Raw genomic sequence first — 17,760 nt, 5'->3', positions numbered from 1 at the left:
AAAAACTATCTAAACCACGACTTCTTGTTTGCCAAAACCCACAAATACTATTAGAGATATAGATGTATGTACTTACAAAATGATGGTATGCATGGTATATATACTAACAATAAAGCATCAAGTTTATGATGTCAGTATTCCAGCCACACCTGTAAAACAATATTGTTGACACATAATATCTTAGTGTATGGATTAACTTACTATCAAATTCAATCTTGGATATAATCTTCTTAGGCTTGATAAATTCTTCCTGGTTTTTAATGGACCACTGGGAGCCTGACTTGACCCATCCTTGTGACTGAGCTAAACTTGCCAAGGTTGTGTCTAAAGAGAAATTGGTAAATCATATTGCTGAAAATTATTGATGAATGATTTTATTTGTGACCGTCTCAGCAAAAACCTGACCTATTTGCACAACTCAGTATTACCTACAGTGTCCAAGTAATGGATGACTAAGGTTTCAGCCTATTGATTTTGGGCCTGTAGTGCTAGACAGTAGGAAGAGCAAGTCATACAGCAACTATACCGAATATAAACTACAAGCACTTACATTTGTAGCCATAACTTCATTTGCATTAGTCTACAACATTGGAATTTGATTTAAATATTCACCATGGCTTAGCAAATCAACCAAGGTAGTTTTAGCTCTGTAGTCACGCATGTGGGTATGAAGGCAGTTTATTAGTCATGACAATGATCTTGTTACATTTACTGCACTGTAAACAAATGTGACATGCATACCTTTGGGGCTACAGAAACGAAACAAGTATTTCAGATTCTCCATGAGCAGACAAATAAGATGGTGCATAGTTTGGGTCTTCCTTCTCTACAATAGTCCAACAAAAACTCCATATTTTTTCTAATTTTACAAAAAAAAATATACGTATTTCGTTTTTCTCAAAATGCATGCTTGTGTGAACAAGTCAGTTTATTTCTGAGATGGTCACATTTATGCAACAGTGGTACACTGTAGAAGGAATGCTTAAACACCACATACTGCTTATGTGCTACTGATTGTAGGCTACCCTAACAATTACAAAATAGTATATATTATAGTTTTCTAAAGATATTTTTTAAGACTGATATTGGAATGATTTCTAGTATTATAATTATCTCCTGTAGACACAATTAGAAAGTCTTAGCCATATTACAAAACAGCCAATTGCAACACGTACATGCAGCCTTTATTTCTCACAGCACACATACAGACAAACAGGTACATTTCCCAAACTATTTTCAGGAAATCATACATGTATGCCCGCCCACAAATACTGTTTGTAAATGACTTGTTGGGTTTGTATTTATAATGATAATAAGAAAACATTTGCAATTTTCATGATATTTCTGGTTATTCGCAAAAATGTTTCCTCAAAAATTTTGAATGGTCAGAGGTTTGTACATTCTCACAAAAATCATAGCACCATAGGTGATAACCAAGCCATTGGTGCAACCTAAAATGTAGTTTCTACAATTTTTTCTCTGTGAAACTTTCTGCTGACTGACTAACTACAATGAAACATGTATTTTAGGACTGACCAAAATGTGTCCTGATTATCAAGGTGTCTAGGTCAGTTTAAATGCTAAGAAATTTAAGGGACCATTAACAAATACGTGCCCTCAATTTGAACAACAGGTTCTACTGTAGAGTGGAACTAGACAATAAGGACACCTGCATAATCTGAACAGTTAGTAATGGTCACAAACTATCTCTTAGCATGTAAACTGACCTGGAAAATAAGGACATCTCGATAATCTGGACACTTTAGGTTGGTCCCAGGTTTTTCAGTGTAATGTCTGCAACTCAATAACAGGTAAAGCTATGGGCTTGATATTTTCAGTTAGATGCAGCCTGACAGGTACCTTTTGGCATACCACACTACATACAATGGGCTTACCTTGATTCTTTGATGTGTCCAATTTCTTGTCGCTGACAGCGTGAGCTGTCAATTTGCAGTGGCTTCCCTATGGCTTTATCACGATTATCTGTATTTCCATAGTGACTACAGAGATGCTTCTGATACTATACTATTCTTCATGTTTAGTGCTATGTAACAGCCTGAACATAGCTGAAAACGAAGCATAATGACCACTTCACTTCCCAATAGATGGTCAGGGTGTGCGTTCAGACACAAATATGGCATACATATATCTAGCACCATTCTTGCAGTATGTGTGAGTTCAACAGTCATAAGTAAGCAAACGAACAAATTAACACTAACTATAAGTTTGATTAGGGATCATAGAAATAAAAACAAAAACTAGTAAAACAAGGGAGGTCATCTACACCTGAAGATATAATAGCGGACATTTAATCAATTAAATGTCCACTAGTACAGTATATCCGCAGGTATACCTTATTTTATACTTTTAATTTCTACGAATCCCTCATTGAATTTTAAAACTTGTGCTTGTAATAACAGGACCACTATTTGTGACATGTGAACATTTTTTCATGCATTAACTTTCAATGCTCAACATGCAAACATTTTCTTTTTAGTATCCAACCTACCCGGTAATTGGTTTCACACAAACTACAGTCCGTCTCAATTACATACACTGTATATAGACTTACCATTACTTTCTCCAAGGTAGTTCTTTAGTAATTCATCTGAAATAGTCTGGAAACTGCCATTGATTATACCAACAATATCTACAGGACAATAAAAATAGCATGCATTTCAAACTGGAGACTTGCATGGTTAATAGGACTGTGTAGTTTGTTCACATGTACACATTAAAAAGGGATATTCAGCAACGCTGTCTCCACAGGAGGCTGTACCAACATATCCACACAAACCCATGTATGCACACACGTGGACATATTCTCTTACAAGAAACAATCGCTTCTTTAAATCCAACTACGTTAGCAAACATTTCTTGATTTTCGGTGTAACTTTCCTGTGAACAAAACAAACTTAAGTGTGGTGCACCACTCAGGACACCATTTTTGATGGCAATAAACTAACACATCGTATCTGTCAAATGTCATAAATGCTATTTAAATACACAGCTATAAGTCTTACCCAAAACTGTTTAAAATGACAAGATTCCAAGTGCTCATGAAGGCTCATTACTTTACTTAGCATTTTCTTGTCATCTGGCTGATAATTTGTTAAGGTATAAACACTCTATTTCACTATCTAGATCCATATGCACAGCTGATGGAGCCTGGCCACCTGGTAAACACATACACACGTGCATGCATGCACACATTAACTTTCCCGGCATTGAAATCACATTCCACCAAAAGCAATGCTTGTGTTCTCAAATAGCTTACATATCACGTTATGGTTAAAGGATACATAGTCTTGTGGTAAGACACACTTGAGCAAGACAAAGTCAGTAGCAGGAAGGTTCATCAGAGCCTTCAGCAATATCAGAATGGTCAGCTCAGCATCAAAATGGTGAGGATGAAACTGGTAGAGCTTCAGTAGAGACAAATTAGCCTCAAAATCATAAACGCCTGAGGCTGACTAAAAACAGCACACAGAGAAAAATAAGAAAGGCAAAAATATCATTCACAGGTCTGGAGATTTTTCCAGTACACAACACTTTCACAGTTTTTAAAGTTAGTAAAGTTACTGTCCCGTGAGTTTTTTTTGGCAAACTGCAATTGCCTGTAATATGATGCTATTGTACATACATTAGGTAAAGACAAGCTTTGTATAAATTAGAAATTTTAATGCTTTTATGGCTACTGTAGCTGTGAGGTAACAACTGTGAAAGAAAACACATCCTTAGATTAGCAATCACGAAATATACAATTTCCAGGCACAAGGTACACTTAATTATCTGATCATTGGACAAGAACGGACTGGGAAAACGGACTCGCAAACAGACTGGAAGGAACTTCCCTGAAAACGTTTTTTTTTTGCCATAGAAACTCACTCAATTGCTGCTACAAAAAATATAACACATAACAACAGCCTTAAACAAACCTCTAAATGTGTGCTCAAGCCGCCATTAAACCTGGGATAATTTACAAAGCGCCAGTCTGCCAGTGTGAGCACATGTGACAGCGAAGTTGTCAGTTAGCTACAGTTTAAACAAACAAAATAACACAGACTGTATTTGTAGTAGCCAGTGCCTTAATACATCACCTGTAAAACTGAAGATCAGCCGTCAAACTAATTGCAGCAATTAACCAGACCACGAATTCCAAGTAACATAGTGTCTTAACAGGCTTACAGCTTGTGTCTTGTCTTGTTTACACATGCAAAATGAAAGTACGCTTCTAATTAAACTCAAAATGAATTTAATTTCAGACTATCTTTAAGCGCAGGGCTTAATATCGGCTTGAGCACACTTCGACATCGCGTTCAGAGCAGTTCAGAGGTTTGTTTCAGGTCGTTGTTGCGTGTTACATTTTTTATAGCAGCTATACAGTGAATTTTTATGGCCAAAAAACGTTTTCAGGCAAGTTCTTCCCAGTCCGTTTGCTAGTCCATTTTCCCAGTCTGTTCAGTGTTTTAATCACGTCCCTGATCATTAACACTACATTAGGTGATACAACTATTACTTGTTAATCAGGACACTTGAAATTGAGGACACCTGTATAATCTGGACACTTGGTAATAGTCCCAAAGTATTCATTAGCATGCAAACTGACCTGGAAATAAGAACACCTTGACACTTTTGATCGACCTCAAGATGGTTCTTAATACACAGGTTTCATTGTATCATTAAACAACTGTGCTATGCTGTATGCATACACAATACTGCACAAACAGTTATACCTGATATAGTAAATATTTCTGAAGAGTATCTATGTTCTCAGGATTATATCTAGAGAAGAAAATTCAATTTATAACATACTAGCAGTGGTACCTGCCCTTTATGCAGATGAGATTGTGCAGGTGATGAGGACACTGTATTTGTTTTACTTAACCATGTATGTGTTTTTGCTAAGCAATGTAGGGTCCATGTCTGCAATCCATTTACTTCACTGACTGCATAGCACCAATTGACACAGCATATACTAATTTATGTATACCCTTGTACCAAGAGTTTACCAACCTTGTACCAACTTCTTGCTTGTACCATAGCTACACACATGCATGCATCTGCACAACTATATTTGTAAAAATAAAAAAAAATTGCAAGTGTACATATAGCTATATAGTTGGATTGTGCGTCTATTTGAGTGATCAGTTGAAGACACAGAACTTGAGTTGAATTAAATTGCCATGCCGATCATATGATTTCGGGCATTAAGGCTAGACTAAGGGCCTATAAATACCTGCTGTGCTTCATCTCCAGCACTAATATGCAAACAATTGCCTTTGAGCTGTAATTCCGTTGGGAGTTTATAAGTCCCAGGATACCATAGTGTAGCACGAGTTCCCCCACACTCCCAGCCTCGATCACTCCTAGTAGCTACTTGTCAGTTTTTGAAGCCTTTGGCTCACTCAAAGCTGTATTATTCCTGGCAGACCAAAGATCATTTATCATGCGTGTCCGCGAATTTGCAGGATTTTGTATTGTTCGGTATTGAAAACTGATGTCACTCCAGAGAGACCTTATTGTTGCTCTTCCTATTTTGCTTGTGATCCACCTATTACCTGGTCTAGAAACTCGCTTTCCTTCATAGTACATTGCTTAGAATAGTTCAGTATGTCACACGTGTCCAACATCATTACTATTGACACAGCAATGGGACTTCAAGGTAACCATGTTTCCATAAATTCACGTAATATTATGCTTTGGATTGTCCACCTTCTTGAATTTTAAGGTTAGTTCATTAGTTATAGGCATGAATTCCACCATTAACTATTAGGCCGTCACAGAATGTGTGCAACAGTGACCAGACGGTTTATTTGTCACTCCCACACAAACTGTTTGGCACACAAGACTAAGTTGGTTACTGCTTGCGTCAGGAATTCTGACATGGTTGGAATTGACACTCACTTTGCTTGCGTCAGCTCACCATTTTAGCCTTTTCTAAGTTTACTGTGCACTTTTCCTTACTTTGTTAGTGTGGTTGAAAAGCCAGTCATGGCAAAAAGGAATAAGACATCTGGTGTTTGATACCTTAGCATAGTTTTCAACAGTGCTACGGTGGCAGAAATATGTACTAAGTGTAAGACAAGGTGTAACATGTTTTGATCTCGGGACAGATGCTGAACTACGTGAGTATGACACATATATTATGTAATCACAGTGATGTACAAAAAAATAAAAAATAAATACGTGAGTATTGACACATATGACGTACTTGTTGATTCCCTCCAATCGTGGGGCTACAACGACCTTCCAGTCACTTTGAGTTGTTGTCATTGCTCGTTACAATGGAGTATTCAATACGAGCACGTGCTTCGTATAACAGAGATTACCGAAACCCACAATCACGGACTCCACATTCCATCAAATGCACACCCACAGCACCCACGTACTCGCACGTACAGCAAAAGGATTTTCTGCACGCTCCGGCTGACAGCACTTTCTCTGGTATGAGTTATTTTCTAAGGTTAAATAATCATTTTGTATTTAAATGTCCATTAAATAAATAATATAATAAATACTATTTTCCATCTCTAGTGAACTTTCGAGGTCACCATATGCAAGCAGGATAGCGCGAGGGATGGAAGAGCAAACGGCCATGTGTAAAGGTGTGTTACAGCGTGGGGAGGCTTGTTCAAACTATTAAGTAAGGCTCTTTTTGTAATATTGTAAGACTATACGTTGGCCTTTGGTAGGGTCCGCAACGCAAAAAATCGATATCCTCCAATCAACAACCTAACTATTGTCATGTGTTAGGCTAAGTGTAACTTGAATAACACCAGCGTGGCAACCAAGTTTGTCACTTTCTTCTGGTAGAAAACGATACAAATGTCTTAAAATCACGTGATTTTTTGTTGCAGCGATTCGTAGGGTTCTTCGTATGCCACGATATTCACTCTCAACATTGTTCAAGTAGTCTATCATCAACTCAAAGTATTGGCGGTTTGATTTTATTGGTCAGTTTCTGGTGGCAGCACGATCTGTGCAGCTTTTTGGCGACAGACAAAATGTTTCTTCCTCTGGAGCACAGGACAAGCAGAGCAGCAACTGCGCCATGGGTCAGCAATGACCAGTACTAGGTAAAGTACCTGCATGCGGAGTATGGTTATAATTGAAGCTTGTTAGCCATCTGGCTGAGCCATCTATATGCTGAAATTAGGCCAAAATGATGCGATTTTTGCAAACAAATACCAGAATGGTTGATACATCAGTGAGACAGTCTCCAACAGCAAGGATACGAAGCTTATAAACACCTAACAATATGGCTATCTCGCCCAGTAAACGCATAGAGCAATCCAATGCATGAAATAGCCACCCACGTGATCGATATTCAAATCTCGGAAAATACAACCATAATCTATTGTAATGACCTTAAAATCACGACAATCAGTTTGTGTGCATTATGTTCAGCATCTCGATTAGCCCAGCAGTCTAAGACTCTCCCTATGATGCCATCACAGCATAAAACACACCTGCACTGGCCCAGACCACGCCTGAGTGAACAATTAACAAAAATATTTACAAAAGAAGCACACTGCATGGTTCCTATTCAGAAATGAAAGCGATTTAGTGGGTATTTCCGCGATTTGAATTTCTATCACGTGAGTGTCTATTTCATGCATTGGATTGCTCTATGCGTTTACTGGGCGAGATAGCCGTATTGTTAGGTGTTTATAAGCTTCATTTCCTTGCTGTTGGAGACTGTCTCACTGATGTATCAACCATTCTGGTATTTGTTTGCAAAAATTGCATCATTTTGGCCTAATTTCAGCATATAGATGGCTCAGCCAGATGGCTAACAAGCTTCAATTATAACCATACTCCGCATGCAGGTACTTTACCTAGTACTGGTCATTGCTGACCCACGGCGCAGTTGCTGCTCTGCTTGTCCTGTGCTCCAGAGGAAGAAACATTTTGTCTGTCGCCAAAAAGCTGCACAGATCGTGCTGCCACCAGAAACTGACCAATAAAATCAAACCACCAATACCTTGAGTTGATGATAGACTACTTGAATAATGTTGAGAGTGAATATCGTGGCATACGAAGAACCCTACGAATCGCTGCAACGAAAAATCACGTGATTTTAAGACATTTGTATCATTTCTACCAGAAGAAAGTGACAAACTTGGCTACCACGCTAGTATTATTTAAGTTACACTTAGCCTAACACATAACAATAGTTAGGTAGTTGATTGGAGGACATCGATTTTCGCATTGCGGACCCTACCTTTGGAGGTCTGGGCATCAGTAATCCTACCTTGACATCTGATGAGCAGTACACTTTTTCAAGGGAGCTGCTGCATGGCTTAATAGATTTGATTTACCATCAAAACCCTGCTTTGTCTGAAGATGTAGTTCATCATCAGCATGAGATTTTTCGTCATCTTTCTTCTGTCAAAGAGCAATTCTTATCTAACCAATTACAGTCCACACTTTCCAGCTGCCCTCTACCTTTGCGTTGGGCTGTTGAATGCTGCACCGAGAAAGGTTCTTCTTGGCTTACTGCTCTTCCTCTAGAGCAGTATGGCTTTGCACTTCATAAGGGTGAGTTCAGTGATGCCATTTATTTAAGGTATGGCTACATGCCATCATGACTACCATCTCACTGTGTGTGTGGCAAGGATTTTAGCCTATCCCACGCCCTTAGCTGCCCACATGGTGCCTTTCTGATTATTCGGCATAATGAAATTAGGAATCTGACAGCTAGTTTGATGTCTGAAGTCTGCCATAATGTCCAGATTGAACCACAGCTGCACCCTTTGTCTGGTGAGACCTTGCATTATCGCTCTGCCATTCAGGATGATGGTGTGAGGGTAGACATCAGGGCTTCCGGCTTCTGGAGGTGCCTATACCATCATACCTTCTTTGATGTGAGGGTTTTTACTGCTTTGCAGCTTCTAATCGTTCCTCTACACTATCTACTGCTTTTCGAAAACATTAACTAGAGAAACGTTGTGCCTACAAGGAACGGATTCGGGAGGTGGAGCATGGGAGTTTTACCCCCCTTGTTTTTTTCCACTTCAGGTGGCATGGGAAGGGCTGCTACCACCACTTATAAACATCTTGCCCACCTGCTGAGTGAGAAGTGGAATTCCCCATATTCTGTGGTGATGGGCTGGCTCCGTTGTAGTTTGGGGTTTTCCTTGCTCCGTTCTTCAGTTATGTGCATCAGGGGATCACACTCAAGATCCAAGTGTCCGTGTGTGCCTCCAGCAGTTGATCTTGCTGTTGCTGAGGGGCACCTGCCTGCCCATTGAACCCTGGGCATGCTGTAGGTTCTGTGTAGGTTCTTTTCTGTAGGTTATAATTAATTTTTCAAATATTTTCTTAGAATTCTATAGAGATGTGTGGGAGGAAGGGAGTGCCATTAGGGCCGGAGGGAAAAAAAAAATGTTGGCCAGTAGAGAAAATACAAAGATAGCCAATGCACTAATATTACTGTTATGTGTTTGCTGATCCTCTGCTAATTAAGGGACAATTTTCCTGCATTGTAAAGTGTATTGTATAAATCATTTCTAGCTAGTTGTGTTAGTGGATAGTCTTTTGTGTCACATGGTTTATATATAACATTACCAGTACTACCTTTACCTCAGTCTGCTTGCTGTAATCTAATTGTATTTTTGGTGGTCATGAAAAGTGTGCAGCAGTAACCATGCAGACAGCTTATTTGCCCCCCCCATCCCCCCCCCCCCCCCCCACACACACACACACACACACACACACACACAAACTGTCTAGCACACAAGACTAGTTGGTGGATTCAAATTAACATTACCTTTCTTAACTAATGGCACAAGTGTGTAAAGTGACTGTTGTACAAGATTCTTGACATCCATTACCGGCCCCAGGTATTTATTTGTTAGGCCAGTCTTCTGCATAGCTTAATACCTGTTCTGTGAGGTCATTTTATGATACATGAAAGGTTTCAGTGCTTACAGAAAATATCATGGAGTATTTTAAAGCAAATTATTCAATGATGATAGATCTTTGCTGAGACAATATAAGAGGTTCTGCTTAAAAGTTCTAGGGAGATTTGTCAAAGTTTTATTTCAGACAATCTGCTGAGACACATTGCATATCAGCTTGTACTTAGCTTGTATGCTGTCTTCCAGTACTGAATCATAATTAATGCTGAAAATAAATTATAAAGTAAGTTCATTTTGAAGTTAGGTACGGTAGCTATTAGTGACTAGCTATACCTTCAAACGTCTTTTCGTCATGAACTCTCCAGTGTTTCGTATACATTGCTTAATCATTGCAAGACAGCTACAAAACTGGCAAGTAATTCCACTTTGCCAAAGGACTTTTATCACTGTTACACATATTCACCGTATAGGTAGCTTTTTTGATCCACACATGTTTCATACAGTGGTTGGCTATTGCATTTTGAATATACTGAAACACTTGAAAATGACACCTGAGACACTACATTAAGGTCTCATACTATCCCTTAGTACACAAACTGACCTGGAAAATCAGTATACCTTGATAATAGTATGTGTTACAGTAGTTAGTATGAGGTACATATCAAAATAGTCGATTCTTGCATTATAAGTTTTGGAAGTTTTTTTTAGGTGTTGCTATTACTGTATGTAGGCTAATTGTATCTGACCACTAAAAGCCTCTGTTGAAGCATGGTAGCTGGTTTATATTCCATTACAGTGGTTCTCCTTGTGCTTATTTTAGGAAAAAGTCTTTGTTGTAAGTAGCAGTGACAATAAACCCCTACAATGCTAGTGAGAAAATCTCAGTGTTGTTTCCTCCATCAGTTCACAAAATGGTGAAGAAATGAAGCAAAGAATGATGTGTGTGTGTGTGTGTAGTGTAGTGTAGTTTGTCACTACTGGACAATATATCCATGCTATTACCATAAAATTCCCATGATCCTCATGAAATACCCTTGAAAGTTGCAGTTGGTATTTTTCATGGATAATGAAATACCCATGAAATGCATGGAGCAAAATAATGTACCAATGAAAAACCCATGAACGAGTGAGTTTTCATGGGTTTGTATGTATGTACAACCCATGAAAAACCTGTGAAATCACACCAATGAAAATCCTGTGGAAAACCTATGAATGTATTTCATAGGCTTTCCGCATATTTTTCATTGGTGTGATTTCACAGGTTTTTCATGGGTTGTACATACATACCAACCCACTCGTTCATGGGTCATTCATGGGTCCAATATTTTATCCCAGCATTTCATGGGTATTTCAATACCCATGAAAAACTTATCAACTGAAACTTTCTTGGGTATTTCACAGGATAATGGGAATTTCATGGCAATAGCATAGATTACTGTCCAGTAGTGTGTTTACCTTATATATGTTGTATGTTTCAATTTGGTAACTGGCAAGACTATAACCTATATGTGTCACTCATAATTCAGTTATTAGTCTCATGAATTAGTTTTCCTTCAAAATTAATTTTCCTGTAGGAGCTCTGCTCTTTAGGGGCTGCCCCCACTTCAAAGATCTGCAAAACATTTTTATACCATTTTTTAGTAAATAAAAAGGTCAAGTTGATGACAGTGCCTAAAAAAAGTTAATACCAACAGTACAATCACTTAGTATATTAAGTAAGGCTGAAGCGAATAGTACGAATATTCGTTATTCGTTAAATATTCGTTAATCGGATAATATACACATTTAACTTTGACAACTGAAAACTGTCATTTTAAAATATAATTTTTCATCTTAATAATACTTGTAAAGGACTTTTCTTTTTTAACATTTAAAGTTTTAGTAGTAATCAAAGTGATTTTGTCCCTTTCAAGCACCTAATTATACAGAAAATTCTTAAAGAATAATTCGTTCGGTAATTTGAAGAATATTCGAATACCTAAAATTTAATATTCGTTTCACCCCTAATATTAAGTAACTTCAGGACAATATGAACTTCATACTTCTCCAAATTTACAGTGTGTATAAGTACGCAATAACATGACTGTTGTCTTAAAAAAAGATTACTCCAACCTGAAGTTTGGTTCATTCCATTTCAACTTTTCTTATAGGGCTATAGAGAGCACTGCTATGTTTGTATTTGAGTCTAGTATGAGGCAGGTTGTTGGAGTGCTGACTGGTAATTGCAAGGTCCTGGGTTGCTAAGTTTTAAATATACACAGATGTGTCAATGATAGATGTGTATGGACCTAGGTGGTATGTGTATAGCAATACAATTAAAAAACAAGGATCATAACAACATTATGTTTGACACAGTTTGATGTTATATGATGTATCAGGTTTGAATGAACTTTTGTAGTAAAATATTGTACAGTGTTGCTGATGTCATGACGTAGTAGAATAGTACTTAGTAGACTAGACGTAGTAGACTAGACGTAGTAGACTACATAGTAGTAGTAGTAGTATATAGTAGACTAGTCTTTTGCTTTGCTAATAAAGTCAGGAAAGAGCCATGCATGCCAGCACTGCATCATACCATGGTTAATTAAGTGACCACTTGTGGGTTTTGTCATGTAGGTAGTGTAAGAAGGTTAGTTCTGGTATAAGTGGTCAACAACAATGCCACTTGTGTGCAGACAAGCTTGGGGGAATAAAAAGGCAGTTCAGTGTACAAAGTGGGTATTAGCTGCCACATGTTAGCTGTCTTGGTATCTACCTCATACATTCTTTGGGGTTTGAGGGATGTTTTGTGAGGTTACTAGCTGCACAACATGTGTAAGTCTTTATTTTCCCCATACCATTTGTTAGGTAAATATATATGCCCTTTGGTTTGCATTAAGCCCGTAAAGTATATGTTCCATATTAACTTATAGTCACGTTCCATAGATCATAGCATATCAGAGAGGATGTTGGTGATGCATGTTTGTTAGCTATGAAAGCCACACAAAGTGCACATGTTGGATACTAAAGAAGAACTCTGGGAGCTGTGATGTATTTCACGCTTATATAAGATACTTGTATCGATACTAGGGTTGTAGAACTTTTCTTTGAGATCACAAGATGTTTGATGATGTGTGACTAACCTCCTCTGCATAGCTACACGTACGCACGCACACACACACACACACACACACACACACACACACACACACACACACATACATGTAACATATATACATAGTTATATACATCACATATTCATGTAAGCTGATCTAAATGCATGTACACACTATACACAGAACAATGGCAGTAATTAAGCTAACCACATAATTAACAAGCTTCAACAGATGGAGCATGATATATATGTGGTTTAGCCAATATTCCCTTTAGTTCTGGTGTGGGTAGTCACACCTAGGGGAAGCATAGTAAATTAGCAGTAATCTTATAAAATGTTTATAATAGCATTAGCAACTCATTTTAGCATCTGAGAACACCACACATTTCTCAGGTCATTACTAACAAAAGCCATTGTTATAGTGATTGTAGTGTTGGTCTTATAGTGCTGTGTGGGAAGCAATCATCTTGTGTTTTTTTCCTTTCATTTGCCAAGGGGATACAGACTTGTATCAGTAAAATAGGTGATTCCATTCTGAGGCATGGTTTGATTTTCATAGCACTAACTTATAAGCAAGTAAGGTTTTTGGTAATTTTTGTCTGTTTTGTAGTTTGTGTTATGTTCCTGTACGTATGCGTTTGCACTAGTCTCTTATAGGCTTGTTGAGTCTTAAGTGTTCCATATTGTATTGTTTCTATAGCACTATTTTTGACTCATTCTTTGTCTGCATTTTGTGACAGGAAAGATGATGGTGCACAACTGTTGTATATGTTCATGCACTTCTATAATCTTTATGCATATAACTACTTGCGTTAGTAGTAGCTACAGCCATCTTATTGACATCATAAAGAAAATGGGAATTTTAAAATGCTAACTATGTTATAGGGGAAACCATGTAGCCACAAACAGGAAGCTACTAGTATATATAAACTGGAGTTCTAGTGTATATCACACAGTTGGAGAGTGTTAGACTGCAACAGTAATCACCTTGACAAGAAGGTGCTAGTCATCTGCTATGGAATACTGCAATGTATTATGGTTCACTTGGTGCATTCTGGCACTGTCTGCTACTGGTATGCCATGTGTAGTTATAATCATCAGTAAAACTAGCTGTTGTGTAAATGTTCAACAGGAAAAGCTACTGATAAAATAGTAATTGATTTCCCAAGTGATATCATTGCTGGAAAGGAAAATAGTGGTAGCTGTACTTTAACTAGTGGTAAAGATGACAGCTTTGCTGTTACGATATTGCCTGAGAAGAAATGTAAAAAGGAAGTTAAGCATTCTGATTACAGATTAAACTTCACCTTAAGGTGTGAAGATGGTTCATATAATGCTAAAATACAATGTGATGCATCTGACCATCTTGAAGAACTAGAGTTCAAAGGTAAAAGCGATATAAAGCATTCATTATCATTATTGTATTGTAAATTATACAGTTATTCCTAAACCAAAGATTACTACCAAACCGACCAATGTGACCACCATGGTTGGACTACCAGTCACTTTGTCATGTCATGTTAAAGGAGATCCTGACCATTACTGGGTTGGGTGGATGTACAGGGACTCTATCATTCAAGAAGGAGAACAATATGCTACATCTACTGCTAGGTCAACCAGAGGTACACATCACTACCTCACAATACATAGTGTGAAACAATCTGGGAATTATGTGTGTAAGGTATACACCATACATGGTACTGTGGATGAAACAACTAACAATGTTACTGTTGAAAATGGTATGAACATGAAATATTACTTGTGCCGCACATGTTCATATATATATATTTGTATAGATGCAACCAAACCAACACCAACATCACTTATGGATGTAGTATACAAGCTCTTGTTCTCTTGATTGAAGTCAGTGATGGATCAGCAATAAACAGTTATTTCTGTAAATCATCTTTCATTGTACAACACATTGTATAAATATGTAGTGTACATTTTAATGAAATTTAAATTATTGTCATGAAATAGTTATCCAGTTCACAGCTTGGTATATTCATATGTAGCTAGATGAATGCATATATATATATATATATATAGACTATATTTGTTTCACTGAACAATAAATTGGGAAGAAAACTAGCTTGCAATCGCTTGGATGTGACTATAGAACCTATAGTTATGCTAAATCTAAGGGGTTATTAATCAAGAAATAAAGCTAGAACACTACCCTTTGTGTTTCCCTAAGAATAGTAATGTCACCATTGTGCATGGACCTATGGTAAGATGGGTTGTGTCTTAAACATCAGTGGTGATTTACTGATATATCGAGCTACGTATGTACCTTTACATAATATAGAAGTCACAGAAATTACATGAACACACATTCTATATATTAGCAGGACTTTACTGAGATTGAGCGCATTATCTCATGCCACAAAGTTGTTTGTTGCACATAAAATTGCAACTCAAGATTGGCTTGGTTAAACATCTATAATGAAACAACACATGGTATATGCACACATCTAGAAAGAAGCTCACAAATGGCCATTAGAAAGTGTAATCATAGAAAAGAAACAAAGTCCTAGGCCATACCCATTAGTTTTAGTGCCTATGTTACATATTTCCAGTGTGTACTATACTTTTACAAACACATGCACATGTACAGCCACTCCAAACATAATACACACATACCCCCCCACACACTATATACATGCATGCATATAATTTGTAGCTATTCTCAAGGGCACATCATGCCATGGAAACAATATTATTGCGTACTTCCATGAACTGTATATAGCTATATGAGAATATCTAATGAATTGCTATCATACTAGGAATATAGCCTGTGAAAACAAAAGACCCAGTCATGGCTCAATCCTCTGGTAACATGTAGCTAGTAGCTACAGCTTCAGCATACACCAAGGGAGCCATAACAGCTGAAATCTGATATCTTTTCTGCATTCATCCTATAACATTTTATTTTTCACCAGCTAATGGAGTTACATACTATCCCACTACAAAGTAGGTAGTCAGAATCTTAAATGTCATTCATTCTGTGCAACAACTCCATGCTATTCAATGCCTGGTTCTTAGAAGTAGTAATGAATAGAGAAAGTGTGCATACTTGTGAGGGAAATCACCTTTGAACAGTTTGAGGTATATAATAATATTATGGTATAACAAACATTTACAATTTCCATGGCATGGACTAATGAATATATAAATACAGTTGCATGGGCTAGACCACAACAATACTATACAACATGGGGAAGTTTTAAAATGCATTCACATCCTGTAGACAAGTATTTCCATAGTTGAAAGGTAAGTTTTTGATCAACCAGTTTATAGAAATGTATTATGGTAGGGGAGCTTAAATTAAATGTTCTACACATGTTGCATATCAGCTTGGTATAGACTTTTTGGATGGCTGTTTAAACTGTGACGTTTATTATTAAGATGCTGCATATTGTTACGTAGCCATACAGATAGGCCAGGTAGATCATTGAGACAAAGTATGTAGTAGTTCACAGTTTTTCTTTTATTACCAAGGGCGGGTCCAGGAGCTGCCAAGGGGAGGGGCACAAACAGGCTAAGTGGTAGGTGGTTGGGGAGAGCAGATTCTCGTGTTAGTTGCTGAGCAATGATCACTCCTTAGTTAGTTGATTTTTGTCCGCATTATGGCTTTTGCAGATGGTTGTGAAGTCTTAAAACTGTTTAAATGCTATGAAAGTCTCAAACACCAGCAACACAATAATTATTTTAGTGATGCTTAGTAAGTATAAAGGTGGTGAGTGAGCTTGACAGCTGTTTTAACTTTAGTTTCAGGTGCGTTTGCAATAAATGGTGGTAATATGCAGTTTTCATGAGTTATATATGCATTATGATTTTGTTTTGACAAGGTGTACATTATTTCTATCAAACCCCTGTACCTGTATTAGCTATGGTTCTTCCACAAAGGGAGGGGGCATTTGCTCCAAATCCCCCATCCTGGATCTGCCATTGATTATGTCCACTCAATAGACAAATTCTTTGGATGGAGCTCTATATATTTTGGTTCTTCAGTATTATAGATCCATCCTTTTGTAGTAGAGTAACTGAAGAAAACCATGTGCACATACACTGACAAATCGAGGAGTCTGATCACAAGGTTGTAGCAGTACCAACTCATATGCATGTGAACAACACACTTCTCTTTAGTTGACCATAGAGGTCATCCCTTTACCACAGTGTTGTGACAGCAATATAACAAGATATTTTCCATGCTGCTAGTAGCATATACCCATACTGTACATGCTTACTGCACTCAACTACTAGTAACTAGCTAGGTACATGACTTGATAAAATACTTGATCATTGATCATATGCCTCGTGTGGGCAAACACCAATATCTGTGAAATAGTAGAACTATAAGAAAAAGAATATTAGTGGTTTTGTGCGTTTGTTGCTACAGGAAAATTGGTTTGTATTTAAATTAAGAGTGTGAGGAAACTACAGGATTTGCACGACACAGCTTATAACTTGAAAAGTGTTCAATACTGAAATTATGTTCCATATAATTATCTTATGTAGCCATATGGCTAGGCCAGGCAGGTCATTGAGACAAAGTAGCAGTTCAACATAGCCATGAAGTTATAATTATACAGGGAATATAAAATTATAATCCAAACACTCCCCAACTCTTCAGTATTGAACACCTTTTATGCACGTCCTGTGTGGTTTCTTCACACTCTTATAAAAAAATTCCCTGTAGCAGCAGCAGCAGCAGCAGCAGCAGCAGCAGCAGCAGCAGCAGCAGCAGCAGCAGCAGCAGCAGCAGCAGCAGCAGCAGCAGCAGCAGCAGCAGCAGCA

At 37.7% G+C, this 17,760-nt stretch overlaps 2 protein-coding genes across 5 annotated transcripts; one reads left to right on the top strand and one right to left on the bottom strand.

The window, feature by feature from the left end:
• Nucleotides 1–21: 21 nt before the first annotated feature.
• Nucleotides 22–6,375, bottom strand: LOC136264671 (eukaryotic translation initiation factor 3 subunit K-like). Its single transcript, XM_066059451.1, has 8 exons — nt 6,215–6,375; nt 4,737–4,785; nt 3,303–3,473; nt 3,024–3,101; nt 2,832–2,898; nt 2,573–2,650; nt 202–324; nt 22–149 (listed from the first exon to the last, which is right to left on the bottom strand). Exons 1-8 carry the CDS (start codon nt 6,274–6,276, stop codon nt 124–126), a joined length of 654 nt encoding a protein of 217 aa, XP_065915523.1. The 5' UTR covers nt 6,277–6,375; the 3' UTR covers nt 22–123.
• LOC136264667 (limbic system-associated membrane protein-like) lies at nt 6,367–14,937 on the top strand. 4 transcript variants are annotated; one of them, XM_066059446.1, is made up of 7 exons: nt 6,367–6,447; nt 6,538–6,608; nt 13,456–13,536; nt 13,846–14,033; nt 14,093–14,347; nt 14,400–14,699; nt 14,757–14,937. In XM_066059446.1, exons 4-7 carry the CDS (start codon nt 13,976–13,978, stop codon nt 14,816–14,818), a joined length of 675 nt encoding a protein of 224 aa, XP_065915518.1. In that variant the 5' UTR covers nt 6,367–6,447; nt 6,538–6,608; nt 13,456–13,536; nt 13,846–13,975; the 3' UTR covers nt 14,819–14,937. The 4 variants fall into 4 exon arrangements, with proteins under 4 accessions (XP_065915518.1, XP_065915519.1, XP_065915520.1 ...); XM_066059447.1 differs by having other exon boundaries at nt 6,538–6,646; XM_066059448.1 differs by lacking the exon at nt 13,456–13,536.
• The last annotated feature ends 2,823 nt before the right edge of the window (nt 14,938–17,760 follow it).

Source organism: Dysidea avara, chromosome 8 (assembly GCF_963678975.1).
Source record: "Dysidea avara chromosome 8, odDysAvar1.4, whole genome shotgun sequence".
Lineage (NCBI taxonomy): Eukaryota > Metazoa > Porifera > Demospongiae > Dictyoceratida > Dysideidae > Dysidea > Dysidea avara.
Note: the sequence above shows the minus strand (reverse complement) of the source record. Positions and strands in the feature narration are given on the sequence as shown.

Excerpts from the sequence above, each read along its gene's own strand:
- LOC136264671 (XM_066059451.1), bottom strand. The coding sequence starts at position 6,276 with ATGACAACAACTCAAAGTGACTGGAAGGTCGTTGTAGCCCCACGATTG. Across the intron at positions 4,786-6,214 it reads CGATTGGAGGGAATCAACAA|ATATAATCCTGAGAACATAG; the intron begins GTACGTCATATG and ends TTTCTTCTCTAG. Across the intron at positions 2,651-2,831 it reads TAAAGAAGCGATTGTTTCTT|ATATTGTTGGTATAATCAAT; the intron begins GTAAGAGAATAT and ends ATTGTCCTGTAG.
- LOC136264667 (XM_066059448.1), top strand. The coding sequence starts at position 13,976 with ATGGAATACTGCAATGTATTATGGTTCACTTGGTGCATTCTGGCACTG. Across the intron at positions 14,348-14,399 it reads TGAAGAACTAGAGTTCAAAG|TTATTCCTAAACCAAAGATT; the intron begins GTAAAAGCGATA and ends TAAATTATACAG. Across the intron at positions 14,700-14,756 it reads CAATGTTACTGTTGAAAATG|ATGCAACCAAACCAACACCA; the intron begins GTATGAACATGA and ends ATATTTGTATAG.